The 22,471-nt window shown below is 43.6% G+C and overlaps 1 protein-coding gene across 1 annotated transcript in view; it reads right to left on the bottom strand.

Annotated features, from left to right (window-relative positions):
* Positions 1-22,471, bottom strand: part of afap1l2 (actin filament associated protein 1-like 2) — a 139,305-nt gene that overhangs the window by 31,234 nt on the left and 85,600 nt on the right. Inside the window, 5 exon segments of the mRNA XM_029629768.2 lie at positions 633-844; positions 6,731-6,835; positions 9,581-9,665; positions 11,995-12,081; positions 12,413-12,592. Of these exon segments, the coding sequence (XP_029485628.2) occupies positions 633-844; positions 6,731-6,835; positions 9,581-9,665; positions 11,995-12,081; positions 12,413-12,592 (669 nt within the window).

A 22,471-nucleotide genomic window follows, 5' to 3' on the forward strand; every position in this document is an offset into this window, starting at 1 on the left:
GGGATTTTAGGTCCCAACAAGGATAGAAGAACCAACCCACACACACCTCCCCTTTACTCCTCTGGGCCAGAATTTGTAGTGTGTGTCAGACAGTACAATTGAAGTGTTTAGTGTTCTTGGGAGGAGCACTGTACCGTCAGCAGTCTCAGTGTTAGGAATGCTAGTATGTGTTTTTTGCACTAGGCGCCATGTGTCTGGCGGGTGGGGTTGGTGTGTGCGTGTCGTGCGTGCGTTTCCAGAATGGGGACTGTTCTCAGTAAGATTTTCGGAGAGGGACAGGGGCCAGGTTCTCATATGAGGTCAGCTCCTGCTGTACTAGGGACTTAGTAAAGGGCTTTTACAAGAGCTTTCTTGATTACTGATTTCCGTAGAATTAATGCTTATATGGAATGGTACAGCATGCAATAATCCAGTGTTAAGGCTAAAGATGTGAGTTTGTGTTGTAATTTGCTATTTAACATGCAATGACTTACGTGAGTTCGTATGTGTTTTTGAACATGTGTTTTCATTGATACGGGTCTTTTTTCTGGTGATAACTGATACAACATTTTCCCAAGTTCGGATCAATAAGGTCTCTACTTTCTTTCTATAGCGCCTACCTTCTCACATGCCTGCCTACCTCCCCCTCCTACCTCTAGTGTGGCTAGCTGTGCCCCATCCATCTGGATCCGGAAGGAGTAGAGGTGCTCAGGGCTGGGGTCTGGCAAGACCATGCATCCCTCCAGAGGCACAGGCTGCTGGGCCACTTTAGTCTTGCCCTTGTCCTGGTAAAACCACAGCTGCCCATTTTTTATCAGACACCAGTGGCTCCTCCAATGACTGTTAACCAGCACGTTGAGGTAACCTGAGAGAGAGACCGTATTGTTATATGTTTACTTTGTCAATGTAAGTTTAACTTGTTGACATATCAATTAAGTCTACTGAATTGAAATAAATTGAATTATTGTGTGGTGAGGGACAGAGAGAGGGGGGAGATTGTGAGAAAGAAATGGTGAAAGAGAGAATTTGTTATCCCTGTAATTACTGTACTGTACAGTCATGGCCAAAAGTTTTGAAAATGACACAAATATTACATTTTCAAAGTCTGCTGCCCCAGTTTGTATGATGGCAATTTGCATATACTCCAGAATGTTATGAAGGGTGATCAGATAAATTGCAATTAATTGCAAAGTCCCTCTTTGCCATGCAAATTAACTGAATCCCCCAAAAACATTTCCACTGCATTTCAGCCTTGCCACAAAAGGAACAGCTGACATCATGTCAGTGATTCCCTTGTTAACACAGGTGTTATTCAATCAATCCCTATACCTGTCTGCTGTTCCCACATGCTTCAAGAGGGCCACCATTGTTCCTGTTCCCAAGAAAGCGAAGGTAACTGAGCTAAACGACTACCGCCCCGTAGCACTCACTTCCGTCATCATGAAGTGCTTTGAGAGACTAGTCAAGGACCATATCACCTCCACCCTACCTGACACCCTAGACCCACTCCAATTTGCTTACCGCCCAAATAGGTCCACAGACGATGCAATCTCAACCACACTGCACACTGCCCTAACCCACCTGGACAAGAGGAATACCTATGTGAGAATGCTGTTCATCGACTACAGCTCGGCATTCAACACCATAGTACCCTCCAAGCTCGTCATCAAGCTCGAGACCCTGGGTCTCGACCCCGCCCTGTGCAACTGGGTACTGGACTTCCTGACGGGCCGCCCCCAGGTGGTGAGGGTAGGCAACAACATCTCCTCCCCGCTGATCCTCAACACGGGGCCCCACAAGGGTGCGTTCTGAGCCCTCTCCTGTACTCCCTGTTCACCCACGACTGCGTGGCCACGCACGCCTCCAACTCAATCATCAAGTTCGCGGACGACACAACAGTGGTAGGCTTGATTACCAACAACGACGAGACGGCCTACAGGGAGGAGGTGAGGGCCCTCGGAGTGTGGTGTCAGGAAAATAACCTCACACTCAACGTCAACAAAACTAAGGAGATGATTGTGGACTTCAGGAAACAGCAGAGGGAACACCCCCCTATCCACATCGATGGAACAGTAGTGGAGAGGGTAGCAAGTTTTAAGTTCCTCGGCATACACATCACAGACAAACTGAATTGGTCCACTCACACTGACAGCGTCGTGAAGAAGGCGCAGCAGCGCCTCTTCAACCTCAGGAGGCTGAAGAAATTCGGCTTGTCACCAAAAGCACTCACAAACTTCTACAGATGCACAATCGAGAGCATCCTGGCGGGCTGTATCACCGCCTGGTACGGCAACTGCTCCGCCCTCAACCGTAAGGCTCTCCAGAGGGTAGTGAGGTCTGCACAACGCATCACCGGGGGCAAACTACCTGCCCTCCAGGACACCTACACCACCCGATGTTACAGGAAGGCCATAAAGATCATCAAGGACATCAACCACCCGAACCACTGCCTGTTCACCCCGCTATCATCCAGAAGGCGAGGTCAGTACAGGTGCATCAAAGCTGGGACCGAGAGACTGAAAAACAGCTTCTATCTCAAGGCCATCAGACTGTTAAACAGCCACCACTAACATTGAGTGGCTGCTGCCAACACACTGTCATTGACACTGACCCAACTCCAGCCACTTTAATAATGGGAATTGATGGGAAATGATGTAAATATATCACTAGCCACTTTAACCAATGCTACCTTATATAATGTTACTTACCCTACATTATTCATCTCATATGCATACGTATATACTGTACTCTAGATCATCGACTGCATCCTTATGTAATACATGTATCACTAGCCACTTTAACTATGCCACTTTGTTTACTTTGTCTACATACTCATCTCATATGTATATACTGTACTCGATACCATCTACTGTATGCTGCTCTGTACCATCACTCATTCATATATCCTTATGTACATATTCCTTATCCCCTTACACTGTGTATAAGACAGTAGTTTTGGAATTGTTAGTTAGATTACTTGTTGGTTATCACTGCATTGTCGGAACTAGAAGCACAAGCATTTCGCTACACTCGCATTAACATCTGCTAACCATGTGTATGTGACAAATAAAATTTGATTTGATTTGATTTGTGAGTGTTGACGAGGACAAGGCTGGAGATCACTCGGTCATGCTGATTGAGTTCGAATAACAGACTGGAAGCTTCAAAAGGAGGGTGGTGTTTGGAATCATTGTTCTTCCTCTGTCAACCATGGTTACCTGCAAGGAAACACGTGCCGTCATCATTGCTTTGCACAAAAAGGGCTTCACAGGCAAGGATATTGCTGCCAGTAAGATTGCACCTGGTGGTGCAAAAAAAACAACCATTTATCGGATCATCAAGAACTTCAAGGAGAGAGGTTCAATTGTTGTGAAGAAGGCTTCAGGGCACCCAAGAAAGTCCAGCAAGCACCAGGACCGTCTCCTAAAGTTGATTCAGCTGTGGGATTGGGGCACCACCAGTACAGAGCTTGCTCAGGGAATTGCAGCAGGCAGGTGTGAGTACATCTGCACACACAGTGAGGCGGAGACTTTTGGAGGATGGCCTGGTGTTAAGAAGGGCAGCAAAGAAGCCACTTCTCTCCAGGAAAAACATCAGGGACAGACTGATATTCTGCAAAAGGTACAGGGATTGGATTGCTGAGGACTGGGGTAAAGTCATTTTCTCTGATTAATCCCCTTTCCGATTGTTTGGGGCATCTGGGAAAAAAAGCTTGTCCGGAGATGGTGAGCGCTACCATCAGTCCTGTGTCATGCCAAGAGTAAAGCATCCTGAGACCATTCATGTGTGGGGTTGCTTCTCAGCCAAGAGAGTGGGCTCACTCACAATTTTGCCTAAGAACACAGCCATGAATAAAGAATGGTACCAACACATCCTCCAAAAGCAACTTCTCCCAAACATCCAGGAACATCAATATTTTGGGTCCATGGCAGGGAAACTCCCCAGACCTTAATCCCATTGAGAACTTGTGGTCAATCCTCAAGAGGCGGGTGGACAAACAAAAACCCACATATTCTGACAAACTCCAAGCATTGATTATGCAAGAATGGGCTGCCATCAGTCAGGATGTGGCCCAGAAGTTAATTGACAGCACGCCAGGGTGGATTGCAGAGGTCTTGAAAAAGAAGGGTCAACACTGCAAATATTGACTCTTTGCATCAACTTCATGTAATTGTCAATAAAAGCCCTTGACACTTATGAAATGCTGGAGAGAGTCGCCAAGTCCAACCGTTAAAGTTTGCTTTCTAGAAGAAGAAAAAACAAGGAAATAAATTTGAACTTCATTTGTTTATGTGAGGTAACGATTCAAACAATCCAATTTACATTTTCAAGGCTAATGCTTTTCCTTCTACTTTCACTCAATATTTTGAACAGCTTGGTTTAAGATAGCTTTTTTAATAAAAAAAAATAAAAAAATTGAAATCCTAAAAACGTGTCTGCTCAACTATATGCCACTACGCAAATGTGATTATAGATGCATGCAAATCTTTATTACAGAGGGGATGGATATTTTCTCACGCTGGAATACAGAATGGTTTTCTGATCCACTAGCTGTTTTTCCTGATCCACACTTTTTTCGGAATCTATGACCAACCGATGCATATCTGTATTCCCAGTCATGTGAAATCCATAGATTAGGAACTAACAAAATGATTTAAATTGACTGTATACTTCAGTATTACATAGTAACATCTGACAACAATTTCTAAAGACACTGAAGCAGCAAACTGTGTGGAAATTAATATTTGTGTCATTCTCAAAACCTTTGGCTACGACTGTACAACTAATTGTGATCATTCATTGTATATTATACTTTCCTTTCCGTCATAATACATTTAATAAGTTCTTAAGGGCCATTCCATATCATCGTTAAACCGTCAACACGCGCTAAGATCACAAAGCAAAGCTGATCTCAATTGCCACCACTATTGGCCAATGTATTACCACTCTGTAAAGCTGATGTGTTGACTTCCAAGTCCTGGTTGCTGCCAACCTTTTTCAATATACTTTCCAGCTCTGGTGGATCTTATCATTGGTACAAATAAAACCTACTCTTTGAGAAGTTTAAGAGAGAGTTATCTACAGTTGAAGTCGGAAGTTTACATACACTTAGGTTGGAGTCATTAAAACTTATTTTTCAACCACTCCAAAAATGTCTTGTTAACAAACTACAGTTATGGCAAGACGGTTAGGACATCTACTTTGTGCATGACACAAGTACTTTTTCCAACAATTGTTTACAGACATATTATTTCACTTATAATTCACTGTATCACAATTCCAGTGGGTCAGAAGTGTACATACACTAAGTTGACTTTGCCTTTAAACAGCTTGGGAAATTCCAGGAAATTATGTCATTGCTTTAGAAGCTTCTAATAGGCTAATTGACATAATTTGAGTCAACTGAAGGTGTACCTGTGGATGTGTTTCAAGGCCTACCTTCAAACTCAGTGCCTCTTTGCTTGACATCATGGGAAAACCAAAAGAAATCAGCCAAGACCTCAGAAAAATAATTGTAGATCTCCACAAGTCTGATTCCTCCCTGGCAGTATTGATGTTGTTTCATGTCCCTACTCTTGTTTCTTGTATTGTTCCATGTTTAGTTTATTATTAAACTCACCACCTGGACTTGCGCCCCAACTCCCAGCGTCTACGTTACAACCACGGCACATCTACGATGGCAATTTACCTTGTACATTTTTATGAATGGAAAACTCATATATTGGTGTACTTACTTTTTCATTTCTAATTAATGTAATACATTAATAACAACTTGTCTTAATATGGTATTGTAATTTTTATCAAGGGTTGAAAAATAAATCTCTCTGAACTGTCCACATCTAAAATTTGTAACCATAAACAGACAATCATGATTCAGTTAATATCTCTGTTTTCATTAACTCATAGTCTGATAAAAGTATTTCAAATGACACAAATTATATTCTAATTAAGTTTGAAATTCAAGATGAACTGTTTGTATGAAAATACAATAAGTATTTATTATGAATTGCCAGCCTTGCGATTTTCAATGTTACCGATAGGTCAATACTTTTTGTGGGGCAGGAGTAGAGAACCTGGACACAGCTGTCTGGTATCAGACTCGCTTGACACGGTAACAACATGAGATCAACCGATCTGCTGGTTTAGTCTGGGATTTCAGTCACAAACAATTTTGTTTTAACATCCATGTTAGTAGTGCTTTAAGAAATCCAGCGCTTATACACAGCTGCGTGTTAAGTTCTGCGTCTTGGTTGCAAACGGGCCTATGTTTGCTTTGACCGTGTAAGATTTAGAGGAGGCTGGCGGGTAGAGGTATAGGAGGATGGGGTCATCGTAACCACTGGAATAGAATAGATGGACGTGTATCAAACACAAAAAAGACATGGTTTCCATGTGCTTGATACCGTTCCATTACTTTCTTTGCAGCCATTACATTGAGCCCATCCTCCGATATCTTCAGCAACCCCCGGTAAAATGTAATTTCATGCCAACAAATTGAAAGGAAAGAAGGAGGGGAAAGGAAAGTGAAGACCAGATAGAGAAGACGGAATGACAGAGACAAAGAGCAGGTGAATAAGGAGACAAGAAAAAGAAAGTGAAAAAGAGAGAGGTCTGGATTCAAACAAACCTCAATGTGCAGACATCGCACTGCGTTGCGGTTTGTTTGAATCCTTTCCAGTGACTTTGGCTGTACTGTATGTTAACAGGGTAATGGCTGATTTGCCTAGCTCTGGAGGCCATCTCCACTCACCTGAGGTGTCGACACATTTCTCCGGACTGTCTAAGGAAGAGGTCTTCTTCTTGCCAATGTTCATTAAGTTACTGAACTTCAGACCTGCACTGTATTTCTTCTTCACTGTAAAGGATGAAGGCAGAAAAAGGTTCTAAACCAAGAGACCCAACAAGCAATTACTTCTGTAAACAATCAAGAACAAGGTTAAGCAGAGCATTACATTATGTGGTTGGATTGATGTTAATGGGAGTGATGCAAATTCATCCACAAGACTGCTATATTCTCTCAAATTACTTACTAAGGTGATTGAAACCAATAACAACCATTTAGAAATGGACCATTCTAAAATTCCTGGACTTTAAACACCTAGTAGTGACAGTTACTGTGTTGTCCTCAGTCTAATCATGGAAACATAACGTAAAACTTAAATTAATAACCCGGGCATTTATTTTCTTAAATCACTGAACACAACAGGCACTGAGAGACAGGCTTCTATTTGAGCCAGGCGTCTTATTTCATTCACATAGGTAATTGTTTAATTCCAACGTTCACTTCCAGGATGTTAATACATTTCTTCATTTCCTGCCCTAACGTGTTATTATTGCCTCTACTAAAACAATAAAAAAATTAAAAATTTCCTTGACAGAATAATTATTCTCCTCTAAGACAGTGCATTTTCATACTTTGGCCACTAGAGGGCGATCAGACAATTGTACTCCTGAAGTTGTTGACTGTTTTTGTGCTTGATAATGTCAAGCGAGTACTAGCAGTTATCAGCTGTTAGAAGCCAATGGCTAGCATTTTCGTATTGGTGATAAAATGGGTGATTGCCATAATTTCTTTGAATTACTGAATTATTTAATTTAGCAAATCAAACATTAAACCTCCTTTAAAAAACGATGGTAATTCATGGTAACCTCATAAGCAATTAATTTAGACCCTAAGATTATTTGAAACAGGTGTTTATTTGCTGAAACGTGTGCGGTTGACCAGCTATTAAAAGTGACAGCTATTTGAGACTGTGTTTAATTGAAGTTTTCCGGTAACTCAAAAGTAAAACTTATGATACCACCTCGACTGAAAAATAACTGAAGAGTTACTCTTACAAACAATGTCACCTACTGTTCATCGTGTACTAGACAAAATATGCATGCTACACTAAACTGTGTTAAGATCATTACTAGAGTATATTTATATATTCATAATCGGCAATCTCCCAAAATCGATTGGCTCAAGAAAGTACTTAGCTACTTTAATCGGGTTTACATCTAACCTTTTTATGCGAGTAAAGTACATGTCGGATAAAAAATGTTGCAACAGGCCTGATGGAAACAGCAAATTTGGCAGTAAACTTTCCGAATGTCGACAAAACAAAATATGCTAGACAAGGTGGGTTCTTTTTGTGTATGTAAAATTAATTATGTGAGAAATAACCAATAACCATCATGTAAATATTGATATAATAACCATCATATCAAAGTAAACTTGGAGTCACACCATGATATGTTGTGTGGTCTTTTCACTGTGACTCGGAAAAGCATGCAGTTTACTAGGTTAAATAAATTATGATGAACTTCACAGGGTGGTGAAAGTACAGGGTGATAAATATTGAGGGTCTTATTCTGGTGACATGATGATCGATGCTTGGCTACCGTTTGACAATTAAAAATCTTGCTCTTTCATTCATAATAATCTCATCATGCATTAGGCTATACCTGCACTGTATCTGCGAGCTGATGTCTAAAGCACGGTTTTCCAAATTCTGTCCTGGGGCACCCCCTGGGTGCATATTTTGATTTTTGCCCTAGCATTACACAGCTGATTCAAATAACCAACTCATCATCAAGCTTTCATTATTTGAATCAGCTGTGTAGTGCTAGGGCAAAAAACTAAACGTGGGGAAATGTGTTTTTATGTGGATTTTAGAATATTCACATTACAATCTCTCACCAATTGGATGGAAACCTAGCCACTTTACTTTATAATTGACACTTGGTAACGTTATCCTTACTGTCTTCAATTTAAGAGTAAGGGTACATTAAAGAAAATGATGTGTTGTTTGGATGGTCCAACTGCTGGGTAGCAGGCAGTGGGTCAAATAGTTGGGTTATTTTCTTTAAAAGAGCAAGGTTGGGTTGTTGAGGCTGGGTTACTGATACTGGGTTCTTGAGATATGACCCAGCAGATCAGATCAGAAGACTGGAGGCCTGGTTTACTGGGGGCGTGGCTTTCAGATACTTGTTTTGGCCACCCATGATTATAAATGTCATTCTGGTTCATCTGTTCTGTTGTTTTGTATCATCTGTTGTATTGTATTGTATCACATGTTAAGGTTGAACACGGATACTTTTGTAGCTTTAATTGGTTCTTCAAGAGCCTATGCATAGCCCAATGTTGGGATAGTTACCACTTTGTTGCAATAAATGTACATTTCAATGTTATTAATAATTTAAAAAATGAAATATTCTATGAAAATTTATATTTGCATTGCACAAACTTAACATGATGAACAAGAATGACATGTATTGTCACGGGTGGCCAAAAATAACTATATGAAACAATTCCCCTAATAGGCCACACCACCTAAAAATAACCTATGGATTGCATTAAAAAAGACCCAGCTGCTGGGTCAACCCAGCATGCAAGTTAATAAAACCCCAACTATGGTTAAATTAACCCATGAGTAATCCCCCAAAAAACTTAACATTATTATCAGCGAACTCCTCCAGTTAGGGTCACTCTGGGGGGGAAGCGTTCCCTAGGTACAGATCTAGGATGGATCAGCTTCTTCTCCCCCAATCCTAACCCCAAGCCTCTAGTGGCAACTTCCCCATAATTGGTGAGGATCAGAGCTGAGACGTTACTCACCATCTTTAGTTTCAAGGGTCTCAGCGTGGCTGTCTGTGCTGCTGCCACTTTCAGAAGTAACTGAGTACCTCTCACTGAGCTCCCCCTGCGTATAGAGACCACCACACACACATTTACTATATACACACACACACAACTTAATCACACACACACTTACCGCACACACAGACTCTACTCAAACATAAACAATTGTACACAACTCTTGTGAATCATGATTGACAATTGATTGTGGTTTTCAATCCATTGCTGCCGGACCCCCAAGGTGTGGGCATTTTTGTTCGAGCCCAGCACTTACGTCATCTGATTCAATCAGGCCCTTTCTACAAGCTCCCAGCAACAAGGGAACAGAAAGCATGTCCCATGTTCCCTATTGAAACCCCATGATGAAATAGTTACTTGTACTTACACTAGTCAGATAAAATCTTGTTTGACCGCAGCTTTGGAACTTTAACATATAACCAAGTTATAACCAATCTAATCTCGGAAACCCATAACTAAAATATTGCGTAATTGAATCAGTTGCTTGATTAAGTTCTGGGGTAGACGTGTTAGAAAATATACTAGAACGTGGAGCGGAAGCAGGGTGGTAGCTCCAGCCCCCTCTATTTGCAATTCACTTGCAAGTATTCACACCCCTTGACTTTTTCAATATTTTGTTGTTACAACCCGAATTTAAAATGGATTAAATGTAGATTTTGTTTTCCACTGGCCTACACACAATACCCCATAATGTGAACGTGGAATTGTCTTCAACATTTAAAAAAATATTTACAAGTTAATTGGTAGATGGGTAAAAACAACAAACCCCAAAAGGTGCCTAATTTCTACACTGAACAAAAGTATAAACGCAGCATGTAAAGTGTTGGGCCAATGTTTCAAGAGCTGAAATAAAAGATCCCAGACATTTTTTATATGCACAAAAAGCTTACTTCTCTCAAATTTAGTTTAGAGCTAAAATAAATGTTTTGTCATACCTGTGGTATACGATCTGATATACCATGGCTGTCAGCCAATCAGCATTCAGGGCCTGAACCACCCAGTTTATAATATCTCTTTGCGCATGGTGAAGTTATTAATTACACTTTGGATGGTGTATCAATACACCCAGTCACTACAAAGATACTTCCTAATTCAGTTGCCGGAGAGGAAGGAAACCTCTCAGAGATTTCACATGAGGTGAATGGTGACTTTTAAACAGTTTAAACAGAAAACTGAGGATGGATCCACAACATTGTAGTTACTCTACAATACTAACCTAAATGAGTGAAAAGTAGGAGTGAAAAGTAGGAAGCCTGTACAGAATAAAAATATTTTAAAACATGCAACCTGTTTGCAATAAGGCACTAAAGTAAAACTGCAAAAAACATGGCAAAGAAATGAACTTTATGTCCTGAATAGAAAGCGTTAAATTTGGGGCAAATCCAACATAACATCACTGAGTACCAGTCCTTATGTTTTCAAATGGTGTTGGCTGCATCATGTTATGGGGTATGCTTGTCATCGGCATGGACTGGGGAGAAACGGAAAATCCTAGAGGAAAACCTGGTTCAGTCTGTTTTCCAACAGACACAGAGACACATTCACCATTCAGCAGTTCAATAACCTAAAACACAAAGCCAAATATACACTGCAGTTGCTTATCAAGATGACAATGAATGTTCCTGAGTGGCCTAGTTACAGTTTTGACTTAAATCGACTTGAAAATCTATGGCATGACATGAAAATGGATTCTTAGCAATGATTAACAACCAACTTGACAGAACTTGAAGTGTTTTAAAAAATAATAAAGTGCCAATATTGTACTATCCAGGTGTGCAAAGCTCTTAGATACTTACCCACAACTGTAATCACAACTGTAATCACTGCCAAAGGTGATTCTTATGCGTATAGACTCCGGTGTGTGAATATTTATATGAATGAGATATTTCTGTATTTCATTTTAAATACGTTTGCAAACATTTCTAAAAGCATGTTTTCACTTTCTCATTATGGGGTATTGTGTAAAACATAAATGAAACGTACGCTTTTGTCTACGGTTTCGTCCTCTTTCTTGAACTGTTCGGCTTGATTTTATTTAATATTCTTTTGTATATAAGTGAGAAAAGAAAAATACAATTTAACCCATTTTTAATTCAGGCTGTATCAACAAAATGTGGAATACGTCATGGGGTATAAACACTTTCTGAAGGCACTTTATGTCCCTTCCTTTGTTAAATGTTAAAGATGCGAACACCAAATGATCGGTGACGAAAAAAAAAGTTCCTTGTTACTCATCGCATCCCACAGTCTGTTCACATACGCTACGATACCAGTTATGTTATGTGTCTCTGTCCATGAGAGACTATAACCAATCTCACCCAATAGTCATAACTACCAGTAAATAAATTAATTGTGTTCTATTGATGGTGTTCTACCTTAGTGCAAATGAGTCGTGAGGAGTCGGACACAAAGTGCTGCATCTCAGAGCCCTCTGTTGGTTTAGGGCTGATTTCCTGGATCACCTGATGGGGGAGACAAGGAAACAAGACCAATAGGTATGTTCTCCCTTCCCTTTCTGAGCATCTGGAAAAGCTATATATCAATCCAATCCATTATCCTCATTGACATTATTGTAACTATCAGGGTTGGGGATTTAGTCCATTTTAATTCAGGAAATCAACAGAAATTCAAATTTTCCTAATTGAAAAGCAAATTCTGAAAATGTAAATGAGAAATTCTGTTTATGACCTGAATTGACTGAATTAAAATGGAATTGACTCAAACACTGCGGTGACAACAATACAGTCTGACTCCAACCCCCACCAATAGTCTCTCCATCTCCAGTCCCTATACCTTGAGCCACAGCTCTGTCTGCTCCTTGCTCTGCAGGCCCAGAACGATGGCCTCTCCTCCCATGGGGATGATTTTCAGCTTGTGCTCCTTCCTCTTGGGCTGCTTCTCCTTGTAGACCACGCTGCATCCCAGCAGGCTCACGTCCAACAGCGGCATCTGCTCCTTGGAGCTCTTGTAGCACTATTGGAACATCCAAGAGGGTACAGTGGTTGGTGATGTAAATATGGCTTAGTTGGTAAGAGCAACTCATTCTAGGGAGGTGCATATTTTTGTCCTAGCCCAGCACTAGCATACAGTGCCTTTAGAAGGTATTCACACCCTTTGACTGTTTCCAATTTTTTTTGTGTTAAAGCCTGACTTTAAAATGGATTAAATTCATATGTTTTATCACCTACACTCAATACCCCATAATGTTAAACTGAGGATGGATCAACAACATTGTAGTTACTCCACAATACGAACTTTATTGACAGAGTGAAAAGAACGAATCCTGTACATAATAAAAATATTCCTAAACATGCATCCTGTTTGCAACAAGGCATTAAAGTAATACCGCAAACAATCTGGCAAAGCAATACATTTTTTTCCTGAATACAAAGCGTTACGTTTGTGGCAAATCCAATACAACACATTACTGAGTACCACTCTCCATATTTTCAATCATAGTGGTGACTGCATCATGTTATGGGTATGCTTGTAATCATTAAGGACTGGGGAGTTTTTCAGGATACAAAAGAATCTGAAGCACGGGAAAAACCCTATAGGAAAACATGATTCAGTCTGCTTTCCACCACACTGGGATACTCATTTGCCTTTCAGCAGGACAATAAACTAAAACAACAAGGCCAAATCTACACTGGAATTGCTTACCAAGAACGCAGTAAATGTGAATGTGAGTGGCTGAGTTACAGTTTTGACTTAAATCTACTTGAAAATCTATGGCAAGATCTGAAATGGTTGACTAACAATGATCAACAACCAATTTGACAGAGCTTGAAGAATTTTTAAAATAATAATGGGCTAATGTTGCACAATCCTGGTGTGGAAAGCTCTTAGAGACATACCCAGAAAGACTCACAGCTGTAATTGCTGTAACATAACACAAGGTGGAATAGGTATAGGTATGAAAGAACTACACATGATTCAAGTGCTTGCTATTAATTGATAAGTAGAATCAGGTGTGTTAGTGTGGGGCTATAACACAAATGTGCTCACTCAGGGTGGCCCCCAGTAATGGACTGAGAAACAGTGGGTTGGAGCCTGATTAGTGCATTATGGTTGCGGGTTTGATTGTGCCATGCCTACTCCTGCTCCCCGCTCCAGCACTCGCCGTGGCCGGTCTACTAACCACCGGTTCTGGCAACCATCATTACGCACACCTGCTACCCATCGTTACCCACACCTGGACCTCATCATCACCTGGATTACTCTCCCTTTATTTAGCCCTCAGTAGCCTCAGTCAGTATTGGTTTTGGTCACGTTCAGTCCGTCTCCTGTTTTGCTTATCTGCTTTATTCTTATCATTAAACTCATTTTCTGCACCTGCTTCCTGACTCGCAGTGTATTTGTTACAGAATACTGCCTCTCTATATGGAAGAAGCAGAAGAGAAAGACATCTCCCAGACCGTCGGCGAACAGGGACACCTACTCCGCCAACACCACAATCAGCTTGCACAACTGGGTGCGGCTATGGATGAGGTCCTCCGGGTCCTCAAACGGCAAGACACCACCCGAGAGGATTCACCTCCAACTAGCAGAGGGCCTCCTACCACAAGTCATCCCAGCGAGCCAGTCCCCCAGCCTACCCAGCACTCCGCCCAGGTTAACGATGCCCGACTGTCCCTCCCGGACAAATATGACAGGACTCCATCCAAATGCTGTGGCTTCCTACTCCAGTGCTCCCTCTATTTCTCCCATCAGATGGGAGCCCCCACCACTGAGAGGTCCAAGGTTGCCATGGTCATTTCCCTGCTAACTGGGCGGGTGATGGAGTGGGCTACGGCCATCTGGGAGAGGAAGAGCTGGGTTCTGTTCAGGGCTGTCTTCGACCATCCACTGGAGGGCAGAGAGGGAGGTGAGTGACTACTTCAACTCCGGCAGGGTGCCCAGACCGCTGCAGAGTACATCCTCACCTGCCGGACCGTAGCAGCCTCTAGCGAATGGAATGAACCAGCACTCCGCACCCTATTCCCGAAGAAGACTGCGCAAGGAGGTCCAGACAGAGTTGGCGTGCCTGGACAACCTTCTTCGGGAGCGCCAGCGCCCCCCTCTTCCTGAACCCATGTAGGTAGGGGCCACACACCTCCCAGCGGCAGAGCAGCGTAACCTGAAACAGCTGGGGCTCTGATCCTATTGCGACCAGGAGGGGCACAACTTCAGCGGTGTCTCAACTCGGGGTCCACGGGGGCAGAGCAGCGGCCCCGTGATCATCTGTCACCTGGAGTTGGTGTGAGTATTCCATCATCATTGCTTTCTGCCAAACTGTCCCTGGTTTCTATTTCACTGGCTGGCTGTCCCTCGTGTTGTCTCTACAGCCCTAGTGGACTCCGGTGCCGCAGGGAATTTCATTGACCAGACCCTTGCCTCCTCTCTGAACATCACCTCGTGCCCACTCTGCTCTCCTCTTCAGGTCCAAGCCCTGGATAATTGAACAGTGGGATCTGGTACAATAATGCATATCACAGCACCACTCACCAGCACCCATGCACCAAGAAAAGCCTTCCTTGCTCATCATCAACCCACCCATACACAAAGTCATGACGTAGGAGCCTCCCGTGGCACCAACGTCATGACCCCACCATCTCCTAGTAAAGGATGAAAATCACCGCCTGGAAGATCTGCTTTTTCTTACACTGTGGTTCCTCTTCAATTGAGAGACCTGTGGTTGCCCTCCAGACCGACATCCTGGAGGTTTACCAGGATCTCTGGGAGGTTTTCTCCAAGAGACGCCACCCGTCTCCCTCCTCATCACCCCTGGGACTGTGCCATTGACATGCTTGCAGGCTCTGTGCCTCCGCACAGCCACATCTACCCTCTGTCGGTGGCTGAAACCGATGCCATGGAGGAATACATCCAGGAGGTTCTCCAACAGGGTTTCATCCGCCCATCCACCTCCCTTGCGTCGGCAGGCTTCTTCTTCATGACCAAAAAGGATGGAGGTCTATGTCCGTGCATCGATTACAGAGGCCTCAATTCCACCACTACCAAGTACCGCTACCTTCTCCAGTTGGTGCCGGCCACTATCGAACAGCTTCGCGGGGCATGTTTTCTTTTTACAAAACTGGACCTGTGGAGTTCCTACAAATTGATCCGGGATGAATGGAAAAAGGTCTTCAGCACGATGTCTGGGCACTATGAGTACAAGGTGATACCTTACAGATTAGCCAATGCTCCGTCTGTGTTTCAGGCATTCATAAACGAGGTGTTCCGGGACATGCTCGTGCGCCAGGTGGTTGTGTATAATCGACAACATCCTGGTCTACTCGGCCACCATGGAGGATCACATCGCCCACGTCCGAGTAGTCCGTGGGCGCTTCTTGGAGAACCGCCTGTATTTGAAAGCGGAAAAGTGCCAGTTCCATCAGGTCGCTGTCTCCTTGGGATACCAGATCAGGCCACAGGGAGTGATGATGGGTGAAAGGAAGGTTGAGCCAGTCCCAACCACCGTAAAGGGGCTACAACGGTTTTTGGGGTTTGCCAAGAACTTCAGCTCCACTGCCTCTCCTCAAGGGTGATCCCCGTAAGGTGGTGTAGAGTCCTGCAGCCGATGAGGCCTTCCTCCTACTGAAGGGGCATTTCACCTCCGACCGTTGCTGAAACACCCAGATCCTATGCTGCCCTTAGTGGTGGAGGTGGACGTCACTAACGGGAGCTCCTGGCGGTGAAGTTGGCATTGAGTGGAGACACTGGCTGGAGGGCACCAAGGACACATTTCTCATCATCATCAACCACTGGAACTCGGAGTACATACGGACCTGACTCCATTTTGCTCATCCCGTCCTATACGCAGAAACTCAAACAGGATGTATCGGTGACAAGAACTATTCAACGGCTGGTTTGACCAATCGGAATTCACGCTTAAATTTTATGTTCTGGGTAGCTTCAGAGAATAATATTGATCTATACGCTGATTCGGTGAGTGAGTTTATAAGTAAGTGATTTGGAGATGTACCCACTGTGACTATTAAAACCTACCCTAACCGGAAACCGTGGATAGAAGGCAGCATTCGTGCAAAACTGAAAGCTCGAACCACCGTATTTAACCATGGAAAGATGACTGGGAATATGGTCAAATACAAACAGTGTAGTTATTCCCTCCGCAAGGCAAACAAGAGAAATGTTGGTATAGGGACAAAGTGGTCGCAATTCAACGACTCAGACACGAGATGGATGTGGCAGGGTCTATGGGCAATCACGGACTACAAGAAAACCAGCCATGTCAAGGACACCGACATCTTGCTTCCAGGCAAACTAAACTCCTTTGCCCGCTTTGAGGATAATACAGTGCCACCGACGTGGCCTGCTACCAAGGACTGTGGGCTCTCCCTCTCCTTGTCCGTGGCCGACATGAGTAAGAACATTACACGTGGCCCAGACGGCATCCCTAGCCGCATCCTCAGAGCATTTGCAGAACAGCTGGCTTGTGTTGTTATGGACATATTCAATCTCTCCCTATCCCAGTCTACTGTCCCCAGATACTTCAAGATGGCCACCATTGTTCCTGTACCCAAGAAGGCAAAGGTAACTGAACTAAATGACTATCGCCCCGCAGCACTCTCCTCTGTCAACATGAAGTACTTTGAGAGAGACTAGTCAAGGATCATTTTACCTCCACCTTACCTGTCACCCTAGACCCACTTCAATATGCATACCACCCCAATAGGTTCACAGACGAAGCAATCGCCATCACACTGCACACTGCCCTATCCCATCTGGACAAGAGGAATACCCATGTAAGAATGCTGTTCATTGACTACAGCTCAGCATTCAACACCATAGTACCCTACAAGCTCATGTTTATGCTTGAGGCCCTGGGTCTGAACCCCACCCTGTGCAATGGGTCCTGGATTTCCTGAAGGGCCTCCCCCAGCTGGTAAAGGTGGGAAACAACATCCCACTTTGCTGATCTTCAACACTGGAGCCCCACAAGGGTGCGCGCTCAGCCTCCTCATGTACTCCCTGTTCACCCATGACTACATGGCCATTCACGCCTCCTACTCAATTATCAAGTTTGCAGACGACACAACAATTAGTAGGCTTTAACACAAACAATGACGAGACAGGTGAGGAGGTCTGGAAAACAACCTCTCACTCAACGTCAAAAAAACAAAGGAGATGATCGTGGACCTCAGGAAAAAGCAGAGGGAGCACCCCCTATCCACATCGATGGGACAGCAGCGCAGAAGGTGGAACGTTTTAAGTTCCTCGGCATACACATCACGGATAAACTGAAATGGTCCACCCACATAGATAGTGTGGTGAAGAAAGCGCAACAGCGCCTCTTCAACCTCAGAAGGCTGAAGAAATTTGGCTTGTTACCTAAAACTCTTACAAACTTTTACAGATGCACAATTGAGAGAATCCTGTCGGGCTGTATCACGGCCTGGTACGGCAACTGCACCGTCCACAACCACAGGGCTCTCCAGAGGGTGGTGCGGTCTGCACAGCGCATCACTGGGGACAAACTACCAGCCCTTCAGGACACCTACAGCACCCGTTGTTACAGGAAAGCCAAAAAGATCATCAAAGACAACAACCACCTGAGCCACTGCCTGTTCATCCCGCTACTATCCAGAAGGCGAGGTCAGCACAGGTGCATCAAAGCTGGCACAGAGAGACTGAAAAATAGCTTCAAGGCCATCAGACTGTTAAACAGTTGTCACTAACACAGAGAGGATGCTGCCTACATACAGACTTGAAATCATTAGCCACTTTAATAAATAGATCACTAGTCACTTTAATAATGACACTTTTAATAATGTTTACATATCTTGCATTACTCATCCCATATGTATATACTGTACTTTATACCATCTATTGCATCTTGCCTATGCCACTCGCTCATCCACCGCTTTACTTAGATTTGTGTGTATTAGGTAGTTGTTGTGGAATTGTTAGATTACTTGTTCAGCTTTTTGGGATAGGGGGCAGTATTTTCACTTTTGGATGAATAGCGTGCCCAGAGTGAACCTCCTACTCTATCCCAGATGTTAATATATGCATATTATTATTAGTATTGGATAGAAAACACTCTGACGTTTCTAAAACTGTTTGAATCATGTCTGTGAGTATAACAGAACTTATTTAGCAGGCGAAACCCCGAGGACAAACCATTCAGATTTTTTTTGAGGTCACTCTCTTTTCAATGGCTTTTCATTGGGAATCCAGATTTCTAAGGGACCTTCTTGCAGTTCCTATCGCTTCCACTGTGTAATATTTGTGTTGTGGAGAAATTACCAGGCAGGAGACGGGAGTACAGCTAGTTTTCGTTTAGACAAAACCCCTCGTGCTCTACAGTTCCCGGCACCCTAGTGCGCATGTGCATTTCCTATTAGGTGTAGTAACGTAACACTGCCGTAATACATTACAGCTTAGTAACAGCATAGTAACTAATATAAACAGATGTAGATCCCAGATACTACACACTGGATGTCAACAGTCTTTAGAAATTGGTTGAGGTTTCTCCTTTGTGTAATGAAGAAGTACGGCCATCTTGAACGAGGGTCACTTGAAGTGTACTGTTAGATAGAGTCGCGTGACCAGAAAGCATGCTACAGTTTGTTTTACTCCTGTATTGAACACAGATCATCCCGTCTTCAATTGTATCTATTATTTACGTAAAAAAATAGCTAAAGTTGTATTACAAAAGTAGTTTGATATGTTTTGGCAAAGTTTACAGGTAACTTTTGAGATATTTTGTAGTCACGTTGCTCAAGTTGGAACCAGTGTTTTTCTGGATCAAATGCGCCAAATAAATGGACTAGGTGGGAGAGGTTGACATGTTTCTAAAAGTACTGAAACGGAACTTTTTGAGTTTGTGTCTGGATGAAGTGCCTGCGCCTCATGAAGATGGGTTGAACACGCTAACAACAAGTGGCTATTTGGACATAAATGATGGAACTTTATGGAACAAATCAGTCATTTATTGTCGAACTGGGATTCCTGGGAGTGCCGTCTGATGAAGATCATCAAAGGTAAGTGAATATTTATGGTGTTGTTTCTAACTTTGTTGATTCCAAAATGGCGGATATTCCTCTGGCTGTTTTGTGTTCTGAGCACCGTTCTCAGATTATACTTTTTCCGTAAAACATTTTTTTAAATCTGACACAGCGGTTGCATTAAGGAGAAGTCTATCTTTTAATTCTGTGAATAACACTAGTATCTTTTATCAATGTTTATTATGAGTATTTCTTCCAAATTTCTTGGAATCAAAACATTACACGTAAGGCGCCAATGTAAACTGAGATTTTTGGATATAAATATGCACATTATCGAACCAAACATGCATGTATTGTGTAACATGATGTCCTATGAGTGTCATCTGGTTAGTGATTCATTTTATCTATATTTCTGCTTTTTGTGACTCCTATCTTTGGCTGGAAAAATGGCTGTGTTTTTTCGACTTGGCGGTGATCTAACATATGTTGTGCTTTAACTGTAAAACATTTTTGAAATCGGACACGATGGGTAGATTAACAAGATGTTTATCTTTCATTTGCTGTATTGGACTTATTAATGTGTGAAAGTTACATATTTCAGAAAAATATTTTTGAATTTCGCTCGCTGCCTTTTCAGCGGAATGTTGTCGAGCGGAACCCCTGCGCTAGAAAGGTTAAATATTACTTCACTGTCGGAACTGGAAGCACAAGAATTTCACTACACTCGCAATAACATCTGCTAACCATGTGTATGTGTTTTGATTTGACAGTGAGGCAGCTTAACACGCACCAAGCAAGGTGGGCCCTTTTCTTCAATAGATTCAACGTCACCGTCTCATATCGCCCAGCTTCAAAGAACATTAGAGCTGATGCTCTGTCCCATCTCCATGATTCGGGAGAGGTTCCTGTCCCAAGTGCAACCATCATTCCGCCCTTCTGAATCGTTGCCCCTGTGATTTGGGAGGTAGACGTGGACATCCGCCAGGCTCTGGAGTGGGAACCTGCGCCAACTACCTGTTCTCTGGAGCGCACTTATGTCCCCACGGGGGTAAGGGATCGGCTGTTGACCTGGGCGCACACATCCTTCACCGCTGGACACCTAGGTATCACCCGCACCATTCAATCCATCTCCGCAAAATACTGGTGCCCCACCTTGGTGCAGAATATTGCCCACTACGTCAACTCCTCTATCCAAACCAAATCTTCCGGCATGCTCCGAGAGGGAAAATTCTTCCCCTTCCTGTGCCTCAGCGGCCTTGGTCCCATTTGTCCATAGATTTTGTTACTGATCTCCCCTGACTGATGGTTTTACCACTATTATGGTTGTTGTGGTTCTCTAAACCCTGCTGTTTTATCCCTCTCTTATCTCCCTACTTCCCTCCAGGTCGCTGAGGCACTGTTGCAGAAGGTCCTCCGGCACAATGGCCTTCTGGAGGTCATCATCTCCAACTGTGGCCCCCCAATTCACGTCGTGGGTATGGAGAGCCTTCATGGAGAAGCTGGGGGCCACGGCCAGCCTCACATCTGCGTACCGGCCTCAGTCCAACGGGCAGTTGGAGAAGATCAAGCAGGAACTGGGGAGGTTCCTTAGGAGTCACTGCCAGGACCGGCAGGGGGAGTGGGCCTGGTTCCTTCACTGGGCAGGGTACTCCCAGAACTCACTTTGTCACTCTTCCATCATGTTGACTCCCTTCCAGTGTGTCCTGGGATATCAGCCTAGACCCCGAGCCAGACCGAAGCCCCTTCTGGCTTGCTGTCCGCCGCCAGAAGGAGCAGGCGGACTGCCATCACAGTGAGGCTCCCGTGTTCCATCCTGGAGATTGCGTCTGGCTCTCCACCAGGAACCTCCCGTTGGCCTACAGGGAGGAGGTGAGGGCCCTCGGAGTGTGGTGTCAGGAAAATAACCTCACACTCAACGTCAACAAAACTAAGGAGATGATTGTGGACTTCAGGAAACAGCAGAGGGAACACCCCCCTATCCACATCGATGGAACAGTAGTGGAGAGGGTAGCAAGTTTTAAGTTCCTCGGCATACACATCACAGACAAACTGAATTGGTCCACTCACACTGACAGCGTGAGAGAAATTCGGCTTGTCACCAAAAGCACTCACAAACTTCTACAGATGCACAATCGAGAGCATCCTGGCGGGCTGTATCACCGCCTGGTACGGCAACTGCTCCGCCCTCAACCGTAAGGCTCTCCAGAGGGTAGTGAGGTCTGCACAACGCATCACCGGGGGCAAACTACCTGCCCTCCAGGACACCTACACCACCCGATGTTACAGGAAGGCCATAAAGATCATCAAGGACATCAACCACCCGAACCACTGCCTGTTCACCCCGCTATCATCCAGAAGGCGAGGTCAGTACAGGTGCATCAAAGCTGGGACCGAGAGACTGAAAAACAGCTTCTATCTCAAGGCCATCAGACTGTTAAACAGCCACCACTAACATTGAGTGGCTGCTGCCAACACACTGTCATTGACACTGACCCAACTCCAGCCACTTTAATAATGGGAATTGATGGGAAATGTTGTAAATATATCACTAGCCACTTTAAACAATGCTACCTTATATAATGTTACTTACCCTACATTATTCATCTCATATGCATACGTATATACTGTACTCTACATCATCGACTGCATCCTTATGCAATACATGTATCACTAGCCACTTTAACTATGCCACTTTGTTTACTTTGTCTACATTCTCATCTCATATGTATATACTGTACTCGATACCATCTACTGTATGCTGCTCTGTACCATCACTCATTCAGGGTAGCCTAGTGGTTAGAGCGTTGGACTAGTAACCGAAAGGTTGCAAGTTCGAATCCCCGAGCTGACAAGGTACAAATCTGTCGTTCTGCCCCTGAACAGGCAGTTAACCCACTGTTCC

Source organism: Oncorhynchus nerka, linkage group LG23 (genome assembly GCF_034236695.1).
Source record: "Oncorhynchus nerka isolate Pitt River linkage group LG23, Oner_Uvic_2.0, whole genome shotgun sequence".
Classification (NCBI taxonomy): domain Eukaryota; kingdom Metazoa; phylum Chordata; class Actinopteri; order Salmoniformes; family Salmonidae; genus Oncorhynchus; species Oncorhynchus nerka.